The 14,792-nt window shown below is 46.6% G+C and overlaps 1 protein-coding gene across 1 annotated transcript; it reads right to left on the reverse strand.

Annotated features, from left to right (window-relative positions):
• Positions 1 to 8,358: 8,358 nt before the first annotated feature.
• On the reverse strand, positions 8,359 to 14,001 carry SMIM17 (small integral membrane protein 17). Its single transcript, XM_047790656.1, has 3 exons — positions 13,831 to 14,001; positions 11,469 to 11,545; positions 8,359 to 8,469 (listed from the first exon to the last, which is right to left on the reverse strand). The coding sequence occupies exons 1-3, from the start codon at positions 13,991 to 13,993 to the stop codon at positions 8,359 to 8,361; spliced, it is 351 nt and encodes a 116-aa protein (XP_047646612.1). The 5' UTR covers positions 13,994 to 14,001.
• Positions 14,002 to 14,792: the final 791 nt, after the last annotated feature.

The following is a 14,792-nucleotide window of genomic DNA, read 5'->3' on the forward strand; positions in this document are numbered from 1 at the left end:
AGAAAAGGCAACACTTCTATACTGTTGGTGGGAATGTAAATTGGTGCAACCACTGTGGAAAACAGTATGGAGATTCCTCAGAAAACTAAACATAGAACTACCATTTGATCCAGCCATCCCACTCCTGGGCATCTATCCAGAGAAAACCACGACTCGCAAAGACACATGTACCCCAATGTTCACTGCAGTGCTATATACAATAGCCAAGACATGGAAGCAACTTAAATGTCCATCGACAGAGGAGCGGATCAAGAAGACGTGGTCCATATACACAATGGAATATGACTTGACCATATAACTTTTATGACTCAGCCATAAAAAAGAATGAAATAACTGCATTTGCAGCAACATGGATGGACCTAGAAATTATCATAATAAGTGAAGTCAGACAGCGAGAGACAAACACCACATGCGATCGCTTATACATGAAATCTTAAAAAAGGATACAAATAAACTTATTTGCAGAACAGAAACAGTCTCAGGGACTTTGAGAGATTTACGATTACCAAAGGTGACAGGTTGCAGGGGAGAAACGGACCAGGGTTTGGGACGGAAATGTTCTAAAACTAGGTTGTGATGATGGTTGTACAACTGCAAACACAATAAAATTCACTGCATTAAAAAATAAATAAAAAGAAAAAAGAAAACATACGTGCACCCTCATGTTCACTGCAGCACTATTCACAACAGCCAAGACATGGAAACAACCTAAATGTCCATCGACAGATGAATGGATTAAGAAGATGTGGTGCACAGACGCAGTGGAATAGTAATCTCCCGTTAAAAAGAAAGAAATAACGCCATTTGCAGCAACATGGCTGGACCTAGAGATTATCATACTCAATGAATTAAGTCAGAAAGAGACAATGCCACATGCTATCACTTATGCATGGACTCTAAAATATGACACATATCAACATACCTATGTAACAAAACCAAACTCAGAGAACAACTTGTGGTTGCTGGGGTAGGAATAGGGGAGGGGAAGACTGGTAGTTTGGGATTAGCGGATGCAAGGTTTATCCATTCTGTTATCTATATTATATATATTATATAATTATATATAAATAACTATATTATATTATAAATTATATTATATATAATTGTAATTGTATATAATCATATGTAGTATATATTTGTATATTAATACATATATAACAAAGTAATAATTATAATTATATGATATATAATTGTATATATACCATAATTAATGATATATTATATATAATTATATATTATAATTATATACTATATAATTACATAGTATATAATTATATATTATATATAATTATATATAATTATAATTGCATACAATCCTATTATATATTATATATTACAATATATCTATAATATATACAATATAATATTATATAGAATATATAGAGAATTATATACATAATAGAATGGATCAACAGCAAGGTCCTACTGTGGAACACAGTGAGCTATATTCAGTATCCTGTAATAAACCACAGTGGCAGAGAGTATGAAAAAGAATGTGTGTATATATGTACAACTGAGTCACTTTGCTACGGCAGCAATTAACACCTTTTTCTTTTTTTTTTTTGCCTTTTCTAGGGCCGCTCCTGTGGCATATGGAGGTTCCCAGGCTAGGGGTCGAATCCGAGTTGTAGCCACCAGCCTACACCACAGCCACAGCAACTCGGGATCCGAGCCGCGTCTGCAACCTACACCACAGCTCATGGCAACGCCGGATCCCTAACCCACAGGGTAAGGGCTGGGATCAAACCCGCAACCTCATGCTTCCCAGTCAGATTCATTATCCACTGAGCCACGATGGGAACTCCTATTATATATTCTTTTCCCACATTATCCTCCATCATGTTTCGTCACAAGTGACTAGATATAGTTCCCTGTGCTGTACAGCAGGATCTCATTGCTTATCCACTCCCAACACAACATTGCAAATCAATTATAGTTCAGCAAAATTTTAATGAATAAATAAATTTTTGTTAGGAGATTTTCAGTTATAAAGGTAAAAAGCACAATAAATGCCCACACTAAATACCATTTAAAAATAATTTTGGTAACATAAAAATGCAATGCCTAAAATTTTTTAAATAGTTAAATTGACCATGTTTTACAATATATATTTGCTTTTCAAAATGTTTTTTAATAATTTTAAAAATACTTTAAAATATTTTATAATATATATTTGCTTTTAAAATATGTCTTTATATTTTCCAAGTCTATTTTAAATTACAGTCATGATTTCACTTCACTGGTACATACCTTAGATTGCATTTCTAAGAAAAAAAAAGTATCTTTTACACAACCACGTATTATTATCACATAATGGAATTTTTTTATTTTTCTTTTTAGGGCAGCACCTGCAGCATATGGAAGTTTCTAGGCTAGGGATCAGATCAGAGCTGTAGCTGCTGGCCTGCACCACAGCCATATAGCCACAGCCACAGCCATGCCGGATCCAAGTGGCATCTGCAACCTACCCTGCAGCTAGCAGAGGCCAGGTCTTTAACCCCTGAGCAAGGACACAGAAGGAACCTGCATCCTCACTGACACTAGTCAGGTTCTTAACCTGTTGAGCCACAGTGGGAACTCCTGAAATAATTTCTTTCTTTCTTTTTTTTTTCCCTGTCTTTTTAGAGCTCCACCTGCAGCATACAGAAGTTCCCAGGCTGGGTCAAATTGGAGCTATAGCTGCCAGCCTACACCACAACCACAACAAGGCAGGATCTGAGCACCATCTGCGACCTACACCACAAATCATGGCAATGCCAAATCCTTAACCTACTCAGGGAGACCAGGGATCGAACCCGCATCCTCACGGACACTGGTTGGGTTTGTTACTGCTAAGCCATAGCAGGAACTCCCGGAAATAATTTCTTAGTATCAAGAAGTGTCCAGTCCACTTTCAGATTTCCTTGGCCTCCCAAAAAAGGTCGAAAAAGTGATGTGTTTTATCACAAAGGGATGTGTCAAGCCCTGAAAGTAACTCCCACACAATGATCTTCAGTTAAGACAGGAAGGGAGCGGCGTAGGTAAGCACTTGGGAACACATCTGCCTCCCTGCTCACCAGCCCTGAGCTTGCGGCTCCTCAAAGGAGGCTGGTGAGGAGCCTGGGAGGAGAGAATCTGCCTCCCCTTTTTCCTTATGTCCTGGCATTGTTGGCACAGGCCCTGGTCCTGAAGAAATGGCAGGTGAATAAATAAGAGAAAAAATGCTGACCCGGCCCTGGTGTCCTGCAGGGCCATCAGGAACCACAGTGTCTGAGTCTTCCCTGTGTGCAAGGTATCATGCAAGCCACAGCACGAGGAAGTGCTAGCTGACTCCATCAAGAGTTATACATCCCCACCACCAGCCCATGGAGCCATTCATGGCCAGCGACCACACAGTTGGCACTCCCTGCTCCCCAGATATCATCCCCCGCTGGCCTTACACACAGTAGGGCCTCAGGAGATATGAATGAATAGGTCAGGTAGACGAGGGAACTGGGGAGTATCTTCAGCACCATCCCTGGAGCCTTTCAGTGTCAGAGCCCACGCGATTCTGGTCCATTCCTGTGATCCACAATCTGCCCAGCCCAGCACACAGTAGGTCTCCAAGAAGTGCCAGGTGACTGAGTGGTTCAACATCCCAGCACCAGCCCAGGAGTTGTTCCCAGTCAGGGACGACTGAGTTGGTTCCTCCCTGTGCCCAAGCCATCACCTAAGCCCATAGCACAGTAGGTCCTCAAGAAATGCTGAATGACTGAACAGATCATTGAAATGCCCAGCCCCAACCCTAGCCATTCAGGGTCATAGACCACACACAGTCAGGTCCGCCCTCTGATTTTTGCTCAGCCCAGGACTATACACTAGTAGGTGTTCAGGAAATGCCCCAAGAAATACATGAATGAGTGTTTACAGACATGGGGCTGAGTTCAATCACTCAAGAGAACAGGAGAGCCAGGCCCTCAGCTACAGAAGAGCTAATGGTCAGTGCAGCCATGGGCAGGGACGCGGGCAGGGCCGGAGCCTCCAGCCAAGACTTTGGGGACAGCCAGCTGTGTCACTCAGGTGCATTCGAGGGGTGAGGGTCTCCCACACGGATTTTGGCCCCGCTGTGGGCAGTGCTGCTCTCACACTGTCTCTCGTGTTGGCTGGTTGGCCGGCTGTGACTTCCTGAGCAGGGATGGGCTGTGAGGGTGTGTGTGGCCAGTTCTCCCTGAGCCCCTTCTGCTGCAGTCAGGAGCCCCAGAGGAAGCAGAAGTTTGCAGACCCTCCTGTGGCAGAAAGAGTGAAGCCTCCCACTGGGTCAGAGTCTGCCCCGAGTTGTCCACAGCTGTGGAAGGAGCTGAGCCCCTGGGGCAGGAGTCCCGAGAAGTATTTGCTTCCGAGCTTTTGAAATGTGGGGATTACAGATAAAGAGGAAAAGCAACTGCCACTCCATGAAAACCACAGTGCTGGATGCTGAAGCCGCTCCCTGGTGGCAGCGTGCAGCAAGTCCACCAATCCGCAAACCACTCTCACAATCGGCATTGCCCAGGCTCAGAGTAGGCCCTCTCGTGATGAGAATTAGGAGCTGTGGACTGGTGGCTGGGCGTTGCAGCTTTTCCCCTGGGATTTGAGATGTGCCAGCTTATCTGACCTAGTTCCCCCTCCGGCATGCACCTCACATACTAGACACAGATACCACCCTGGGTCCAGCACCTCCTTTCCAGGAGGGGACAGAGCAGCTGCAAGGGTTTGGGGGATGTGAGTGGAAGGGAGGGGTCCTGGGAGACGCGGCCTGATCTCCCCAGTCGCTCCCCCAACTTAACCTTCCCAAGACTGAGTTCCTCCAGGAAAATCCACTGCCCTATGAGGACACCAGAAAAGAACCGGATGAACCCGCCATTGTCAGGTGATGATACAGGCTTGAAGGACAAGCAGAGTGGCCTGAGGAGAGAAGTGCCACTTGGAGGTGGTCAGGGAAATCCTAAGGAAGCGACGTTCGAGCAGAGAGCCGAAGGATCGAGGGACCCGCGTGCGCTTACCTGGAGGGTTGAGGGAGCGACGTGGGCTTTTGAGGGACGAGCCTTCCGGGCAGAGGTCCATTCCGGGCCCTGCGGCAGGTGCACGGTGGCCTGGCAGGAAGAGCCAAGCGGCCAGGGCGGCTGGAGCGGAGGCAGCAAACAGCATGGATGCGGCGCAGACGGTCTGCAGGCGGGCTGGACCATCATCGTGAGGACGTGGCTTTTCCCACCTGAAGTGGGTGGGTTATCAATGGTCTTAATCAGGTTTAATGGGATCTGCCTGGCTGCTGGGTGGAGCACAGAGGATCGATCAGAGGTACCCGTGGAGACCTCCGCCATCGGTGAAATGAGGTTTCTGACAGCAGAGAGAGCCAAGTCAGTGACCAGGGCTAGGATGATTTTTTTTTTGTCTTTTTGCCTTTTCTTGGGCCGCTTCCGAGGCATATGGAGGTTCCCAGGCTCGGAGTCTAATTAGAGCTGTAGACCCTGGCCTAGGCCAGAGCCACAGCCACATGGGATACGAGCTGCGTCTGCAACCTACACCACAGCTCACAACAACGCAGGATCCTTAACCCATTGAGCAAGGGCAGGGATGGAACCCACAACCTCATGGTTCCTAGTCGGATTCGTTAATCATTGAGCCATGATAGGAACTCCACTCAGCAATATTTCTAGACCTGGGGACCCAGCTCTACATTAAGCCAACTTCACCCTGAACTTTGGTGTGATTCTTTAATTCACCTCTTTGCTTAAGCTCATTTGAATAGAGACCCTCCTATTTGCAAACAATAAAAGCTGAGGCTTGTATTCCTTTCTTTTAAGGGCCAGTTGTGGCTTGTTGGATGCAAGTGGCCAGGGAGGGGTGGGGAGAGAGAGACGCCCATTCTTCTCCTGCCCCAATTTCTTCAGCAAACCCAGGTGGTGCCACCAAAAGTCCTATTAAAACAAGATGACTCGGAGGTTGCTGGTGGCTGAGGGTTAAGGACCCAGCATTGTCCCTGCTGTGCCTCAGGTTCAGTCTCTGGCCCCAGAACTTCAGCATGCTGCAGGTACTGTCAAAACAATAACAAGTGTTTCCGTCGTGCCGCAGCAGAAATGAATCCAACTAGGAACCATGAGGTTTTGGGTTCAATCCCTGGCCTCGCTCAGTGGGTTAAGGATCTGGCATTGCCATGAGCTGTGGTGCAGGTAGCAGACACAGCTCGGATCCTGTGTTGCTGTGGCTGTGGCGTAGGCTGGCAGCTATAGCTCCGACTGGACCCCTAGCCTGGGAACCTCCATATGCCGCAGGTGTGGCCCTAAAAAGCAAAATAAATAAATAAATAAAAATTAAAAATCATTGCGATTCTCCCTTAAAATAAAAAAATGAAGAAAAAACAATAACGACCACAAACAAAGCTCCAATGTTTCAAAGAGTCTAAACACACACACGGGATGTTTAAAAGAGCAAGACAGCAATGGAAACCACCTAAGACAAATTAAAATTTAAGGCAAGGGATTAAATTGGTTAAAGACAATCACATTATATTGGACAAAGGATTCGAATCAGATTTTAACCAACATTTATTGAGTGCCTACTTTATGCCTGGCACTGTGCTTGGTGTGTTACAGATATTATTTAATTGGCAAAGACATAAGAATGCTGCATGTATTATGTACCAGATTACACGGCTGCTGAATACACAGAGTATAGATTATAAAAACAGACTGACACACGTAGTCATACTCACAGATTTTTCACCTAATCCTGTTGATTTTTGACATGTGCGGTTGCCCCAAAGGAAATCTCGCATGTGATTCTCAACGATGTAATTGATAAGACTGAGTTAATTAACTGACATGTACAGTTTTGAGTTCTACAGATAGAAAATATACATTCATCTTAAATGTCCATGAAACACATACAAACATTGGAATTGTTGCAGGCCATGATGAAAGCTTTTTGAAAGGCTCTCAAAGCAGATCTATTATAGGCCACATTCTCTGTTCACAGTGTAGTAAATCAAGAAAACAAACCTCTTTTCTTCTCCCCCCACACCCACAGCATATGAAGTTCCCGGGCCAGGGATCGAAATCTGAGCCACAGCTGTGACCTATGCCACAGTAGCAGCAACGCCAGATCCTTAACCCACAGCACCCCAGCAGGAACTCCACAAACTCTTTTTAAATAAACCCAGTTGCTGAGTTTCAAAGCCCTCTGTAGAAACACTACAATATAGTACTTGAGCAACAACACAAACAAAATATGAATTATCAAACTTAATAAACTCTTAGAGCAAATAGTTTTGTAAAAAGAATATAAATGAATTAAGTACCCAGCTTAAGAATTGAGACAAGGGACTAGAAACAATAAAAAAAAAAACCAATAAACCCAATACAAGTTAAATTAAAGGACAACAAATTATAAACTGCAGAAATAATGGACATAAATAAATCCTCATGTTTGTTCTTCAGAAAAATAATAAGCTAGATAAAACTTTGGCAAATCTAATACCCACAAACACAAGTTGAAAGGCAGAGAGGGGCAGAACAAAATAAAGAGAAGATTTCTGTTTAGGCATAAAACAGTGTGTATAACTGAGCTACTGATCTGGGTAAAAAGCTCAGTGGAATGAAGAATGAGACTAGGGAATAAAAGAAGATTATCAATCATCAAAAATAATGGAGCAAAAAGTATCAATAAGCTGATAACAAGAGAAGAAACTGAGAAAGCCACCCAAGAACTCACTGAAATTTCCCTTCTATGGCTCTAGGACCTGATTGCTTTACTGGTGAATTCTTTCAAAATGCAAAGGAATTGATTTTTCTGAAGCTACAGAAATGATTCAAAAGCACACCAAAACGTTAAACATGACTCAGGTCCTTCTATGATGCAAGCTTAGCCACGATACCAAAACGTAACACAGATAGCACCAATCTTACATAAAAAGACAGAGGCAAGAATCCTACATAAAATAATCAAGAAATAGAATTCAGTATCTGAAAAGACTGGTGCAACCACCATCCTAAGAATGCAAAGAGGTTGTATAATTAAGAAATCGACCAGATTTCACAGCTCTCAAGTTGCACCGGTGTTCATCTTCTCTGAAATCAGGATGCATCTTCTGCTTGGTGGTACCTTAGGGTGAAGCAGCATTTTTTTTTTCTTTCTCGCGGGTGTACAAAGTAATATGTGTGTTACAATCAATTGATGATGTCGTAAGTTCAGTGAAAAATGGTAATTGCAGAACTTCACACAGAAAGGTTAAATACAAAAGAAAAATCATCTCAATGGAGGTTTAAAAGGCATTTGATAATATTCAAGACCTACGCCCGATTTCTCATCAGGCCCTCCTTAACATGACACAGGGCATCTGTTTTGCAGTGACAGCCACTGTTAGAGTTAAATGTGAAACATCATAGGCATTCCTGTTAAAACCAGGAACAAAAAAAGCACACACATTACCAAGACTATGGTCGTTTGCTGTGGAGCTTTTGACCACTCCACAAAGCCCTGAAACAGAAAAAAAGAAAAAAGAAAGAAAGAAAAAGTACAAATATTAGAAAGGGAGAGGAGCCACCAAAGTCACCTGCAGGAAAATGGGATTATATGACTGAGAATGAAAAAGCCTATCAGCTGTAAAGTTCTTTGAATTAAAAACTAGACAAACAATAGCACAGGGAATTATACTCAGTATCTTGTAATAACCTAAAATGGAAAATAATTCAAAAAAGAATATATATGTGTGTATACATATGTATATGTACATACATATATGTTGTATCACAGAATCACTTTACTGTACATGTGAAACGAACATGACACTGTAAATCAACTATACCTCAATAAAAACAAACAGAAATGATACGGCAAAGTGATTATTTATAAGATAAATATACAAAAGTAATACTATACCTCTGCCCTAGCAGAGGAAAAATCAGAATAACGGTACAGGAGTTCCCACCATGGCGCAGTGGTTAACGAATCCAACTAGGAACCATGAGCTTGTGGGTTCGATCCCTGGCCTCCCTCAGTGGGTTGAGGATCTGGTGTTGCCGTGAGCTGTGGTGTAGATCACAGACATGGCTTGGATCCCACATTTCTGTGGTTCTGGTGTAGGCCGGCAGCTACAGCTCCGATTCGACCCCTAGCCTGGGAAACTCCATATGCCATGGGAGTGGCCCTAGAAAAGGCAAAAAAAAAAAAAAAGAATAATGGTACATATGATGAAAAGGTCAGTGATATATAAAGTCTCCCACTTTCAAATACCGTCTATACTCTAATGACCTTCCTTATGTGTGCGTGTGTGTGTCTCTACCCAGCCCCGCTCCCAAATTCCTGACTTCCAAACCTCACTGTCTACTTGCCCTCTGCAGTTGAATCTCTCATGGGCATCTTAAACTTTACATGTGCCTAATATCCTAATATCCCCTCAAATGCCCCTTAAGCAGTTTTTCCCTGAATATGCCCCTCAAGCCCCTCCAGGCCTCCAACTGTGGCACCCTGGACTCCCCGAGACTCCAGCATTCACATGCAACCCATCAGCAGATGCTGTGGGCTTCACCTTCCAAATACACCCAGACACTGGCCACTCCCATCCCTCCAGGACCACCACACTGGCCAATCACCATCACTTCCCTTCCTCTCTTCCTTCCTTCCTTCTAAATGAGAGTTGCAACATTTGTTCCAGGTTCTCTCTCTCTTTTTTTCTTTTCTTTTTTGCCACACCTGCAGCATGTGGACGTTCCCAGGCCAGGCACTGAACCTGTGCCATAGCAGTGACCTGAGCCACAGTGGAAAAAACCCAGGAGCCTTAACCCATTAGGTCATCAGAGAACCCCCCTTGTTTTGTATCCTGACAGTTTCTGCACCCTAATTTCTTCTCCAGAGCATTCCTGGGAAAGCTGGTCACTCTGCCCCACCTGCTCCCACCCCCAAGCTTTTGTAGTTGTGTTGTCTTCTGCCTGGATTGCTGATCCCCCAGGTGTCTCTGCCCCATCTTCCCTCTTTCAGTTTCCACCACTTCCTTAGAAAACCCTCCTGCATCACTCTATACACAAAGCATGCCCGTGAGTGTTGGTGTTAGAGTGGTGAGCATAGCTGCCTTCCAAAACAGCATGCCCGATACCCCCCGACAGAACACTACCCGTCTCCGTGCCCCCAGCTCCCTTTCTTCCACCCAGAGAGGGCAGAGATTTTGGTTTGTTCTCAGCTGTATCCCCACTGCCTGGAACAGAGCCCGACACAAAGTCCAGGCTTGTAAATGTTTGTCGAATGAATGAATGAATGAATGAATGAAAAGACAGACCACAAGGAAGGATGGGAAGATAAAATATTTAGCAGTGAAAATTATTCTCCAAAACTACAAGAAAAAAAATTTGATATAAAAGGAGAGAAATGGAAGGGACAGTACTGTGAGATGCTAAAGAGGATTATGAACCATCGATGGGATTCCCATCTCTAATCTCCAGGAAACGACCACTTCCTCCCTCTCATCTCCGTGCCCACACTGGATGCCATCTAACTTCAAAACATTCTTTTATAACCTGGAGAGAACAACCCACATGAGCAGCTCCCAAACCTGGAGGAGCACCAGAAACCTCTTGGGGTGGTTTTTCACATATCCTGGGCTCCACCCCTGGATTTTTTTTAATCTTTTTTTTTTTTTAGATGGATGGGTGGATGATGGATGGATGGATGGATGGGTGGGTGGATGATGGATGGATGATAGATGGGTGGATGGATGGATGATGGATGGAGATGGATGATGGATGATGGATGGATGGAGATGGATGATGGATGATGGATGGATGATGGAAGGAGATGGATGATGGAGATGGATGATGGATGATGGAGATGGATGATGGATGATGGATAGAGGATGGATGGAGATGGATGATGGATGGATGATGGATGGAGATGGATGATGGAGATGGATGATGGATGATGGAGATGGATGATGGATGATGGATAGAGGATGGATGGAGATGGATGATGGATGGATGATGGATGGAGATGGATGATGGAGATGGATGATGGATGATGGAGATGGATGGAGGATGGATGGATGGGTGGATGGATGGATGATGGATGGGTGGATGATGGATGATGGATGGGTGGATGATGGATGATGGATGGATGATGGATGATGGATGGATGATGGGTAGATAATGGATGGCTGGAATGGGTAAATGTAGGCAGATGAAAGTTTGAGTGGATAAATGAGAAGACAGATGAGTGAATGGGTAATTTATGAAGGATTTACGAATCCTTCAAAAGTGAAGTGAAGGGTTGGGAGGTAGACATGGATGGAGTTACATCCTCCACCTGGGACCCTCCACTCCACGTCTGACTTCCATGGACTATGCCCTGTTTCCCATGGGGGACCTTGGGGCTCATATCCCCAGAGACTTTTATGGGGCAGGGCAATTCCAAGCTGAGGAGGCAAGTGTGAGAACCCACTGAGACCTGCAAAGGGAGGCACCATCCACAGAGGAAGGGAGGCAGCGCACCTGGGAGTCCTCTGGCTCATCGTCTTCCTCCACCGAGCTCCACTCCTGGGGAAGCCCGGTCTCCGGAGAAGGCAGGTCTGGGCAAGGGCAGGAGTGCAGGAGAAAGGAGTCATGAGTGAGGGACCAGCCCAGCTGGATGGGTTCTGCTTTCTTCCCACCTGCCATTCCATGTCTGCTGATCTCCTGCACACGCACACGCACACACACACACACACACACACTGGCCTCTGTGGTTCAGATGGGGTGGAGAGAATGAGACCTGAATTCTTTTTTTTTTTTTGTCTTTTGTCTTTTGAGGGCCGCATCTGTGGCATATGGAGGTTCCCAGGCTAGGGGTCGAATCGGAGCTGTAGCCACCGGCCTACGCCAGAGCCACAGCAACTCGGGATCCGAGCTGCGTCTGCAACCTACACCACAGCTCACAGAACGCCGGATCGTTAACCCACTGAGCAAGGGCAGGGACTGAACCCACAAACTCATGGTTCCTAGTTGGATTCGTTAACCACTGCGCCACGACAGGAACTCCAACTTTTTTCTTTTCTTTTTTAGGATGATACCCGTGGCACATAGAGGTTCCCAAGCTGGGGCTTGAATCGGAGCTCTAGCTGCCGGCCTACACCACGGCCACAGCAACGCCAGATCTGAGCCACGTCTGCGACCTACACCACAGCTCATGGCAACACGGGATCCTTCACCCATGGAGCGAGGCCAGGGATCAAACCCACAACCTCATGGTTCCCAGTCGGATTCCTTTCTGCTGTGCCCCTACGGGAACTCCAGAGACCTGAATTCTGATCCTGTTTCTGTCACTACCTGGGAGATTTAAACTGAGTCACCTGACATGATTCATCACCTGAACCTCTAATCCTTCACCTGTCAAAGGGGCACAACTGAGTGGGGGGCAGAAGAAAAAGCCACAGAGGAGTTCTCGTTGTGCTTCAGTGGTAATGAACTGACTAGTATCCACGAGGATGCAGGTTTGAGCTCTGGCCTTGCTCAGCAGGTTAAGGATCCGGCGTTGCTGTGGCTGTGGTGTAGGCTGGCAGGTGTAGCTCCAATTTGACCACTAGCCTGGGAACCTCAGAGAGTTCCTATTGTGGCTCGGCAGGTTAAGAACCTGACTAGTATCCATGAGAATGCAGGTTTGATCCCTGGCCTTGCTCAGTGGGTTAAGGGTCCATTGCTGCTGTGAGATTTGATGTAGGTCGCAGATGCCACTTGGATCTGGCGTTGCTGTGGCTCTGGCATAGGCTGGTAGTGACAGCTCTGATTCGACCCCTAGCCTGGGAACCTCCATATGCCACAGGTGTGGCCTTAAAAGGGGGGGAACCTTCCCCTGCTCTCCCAATACTCAAGTGACATGCAAACTCCTCACCGAGGCCAACAAGGTGACCCGTCACTGGACCCAGATGATCTCCTCATGCTTCCCTCTCAGCTCCCTGTTCACTCGACCGTGTCTCCTTGAACAAGGCGACCTTGCTGCCAAGCTGAGGTCCTTGCACGTGTGGTTCAGGCTGCCTTTGCAGGTATTCCCCCTCCTGGGAACAACTGGTCTTTCTCATGCTTCTCTCGCCTTCCCCGACCCCGACCGCACTGTCGCGCAATCACCCTGTTTTCCTAGCCCTTCTCTTTAAGGGTCACACCTGCAGCATGTGGAGGTTCCCAGGCTAGGGGTCAAATCAGAGCTACAGCTGCTGGCCTATGCCACAGCCGCAGCAACGCTGGATCCTTAACCCACTGAACAAGGCCAGGGATCGAACCCACATCCTCATGGATACCAGTCGGATTTGTTGCCACTGCGCCACAACCGAACTCCTGACACGACCTTTCTTTTTATTTTGTAACTTCGTTACTGTTTTCTCCACTAAAACTGGAACTCTGCAAAGGCCATCTTGTTCACAGCTAGATCCTGCCACCTGGCACATAGTAGGTGCTCGTGATAGATTTCTGTCCCTGTGGCCTCCAGCGCATTCCTTGCTCCCCACGTCCGCACCCTTGGGCCCTGGGCAAAGTGATGCTGAGCCTGACCCTATGGCTTATGTCGGCCAATGGCCCGTGAGCAGCTGCAAAATGCTTGTGACCTGGGGTTTTCCCTCTCGCTGGTGCTAAGAACTCTGCGGCCACTGCCAGGGTAGCAGAGCTGTCCCCTGAGGCCACATACATTGCCAGCCCACAAAATTGTAGCAGAAAATATTGCTTTACGCCACTCAGTTTGGGGCTTGACTCATTGCGCAGCAAAAGCTGGCGGACATGAGGCTCCATAAAAAAGGTGTTGAAAGGAGCAAAAGCATGATGTTGCATCTTTCTCTAGACTCTGCTACGGCCTTCCTCCTCCACCTCCCACAGGGCCCCTTCCCCTCACCTTTCTCGTCGCTGTCACAGCCGGAGGCCCCAACCTCCACAGCCACCCAGTCCTTGGTGAAGGCCGTGCGCTTCTCCCAGGCCCTGCTCTCCTGGGGCAGCAGGGTCTTGGTCCTCTCGGGCTCCAGCAGCCCCCGAATCTGCTCAGACCTAAGACTCTGCATCTCTCCAACAGGCGGAACTTTAAAGGCAGGCTGTGTCTCCTCCCTCGGTTCCAAGGTTCTGTTGGGTTCCCCAAGGAACTGGATTCAGAACCTGAGGACTGACAGACACTTAGTCACTCAACAAACATTTACAGAGGGCCAGCCGTGTGCCAGGCACAGTTCCCAGCAGCTAAAGATACAGCAGGGACTGAAACAAGACTCCCCACCCTTGGAGGGCTTCATCCTAGTAGAGGGAGAGAGAAGGACAGAGGTGAAGTGATGGTGAGTGAAGTTTCCTCAAGGCACATAAAGCAAAAAAGGGGACAGGAACTTGGAATGGAGGCCAGGGGCGGAGCAGCCACATGTGTGCATGCTGGCACATGCACTCACACTCACACACACACACACACTCATCCCACAAGCCAAAGTATACAGCCAGGAGTTTTCCTGTTTGTTTGTTTTTGTCTTGTCTCTTTAGGGCTGCACCTGGTGGTTCCCAGGCTAGGGGTCGAATTGGAGCTGTAGCTGCCGGACTACACCACAGCCACAGCAACTCGGGATCCGAGCCACATCTGCGACCTACACCACAGCTCATGGCAACGCTGAATCCTTAACCCACTGAGCGAGACCCGGGATCAAACCCGCCTTCTCGTGGATGCTAGTCGGGTTTGTTAACCGCTGAGCCACTACGGGAACTCCCACAGCCAGAGGTTTTTAGGAAAAGTCACCCCCATAAATCGCTCTGGCTGCAGACAGAAGGACCCTAGTCTTCTCTCCACCCCCTGCAGCCCTTTCTCCTCCTCATTAAAAAGAAGGAGGA

Source organism: Phacochoerus africanus, chromosome 8 (genome assembly GCF_016906955.1).
Source record: "Phacochoerus africanus isolate WHEZ1 chromosome 8, ROS_Pafr_v1, whole genome shotgun sequence".
Lineage (NCBI taxonomy): Eukaryota > Metazoa > Chordata > Mammalia > Artiodactyla > Suidae > Phacochoerus > Phacochoerus africanus.

Excerpts from the sequence above, each read along its gene's own strand:
- SMIM17 (XM_047790656.1), bottom strand. The coding sequence starts at position 13,993 with ATGCAGAGTCTTAGGTCTGAGCAGATTCGGGGGCTGCTGGAGCCCGAG. Across the intron at positions 11,546-13,830 it reads CTGTGACAGCGACGAGAAAG|ACCTGCCTTCTCCGGAGACC; the intron begins GTGAGGGGAAGG and ends GCCCTTGCCCAG. Across the intron at positions 8,470-11,468 it reads ATGAGCCAGAGGACTCCCAG|GGCTTTGTGGAGTGGTCAAA; the intron begins GTGCGCTGCCTC and ends TTTCTGTTTCAG.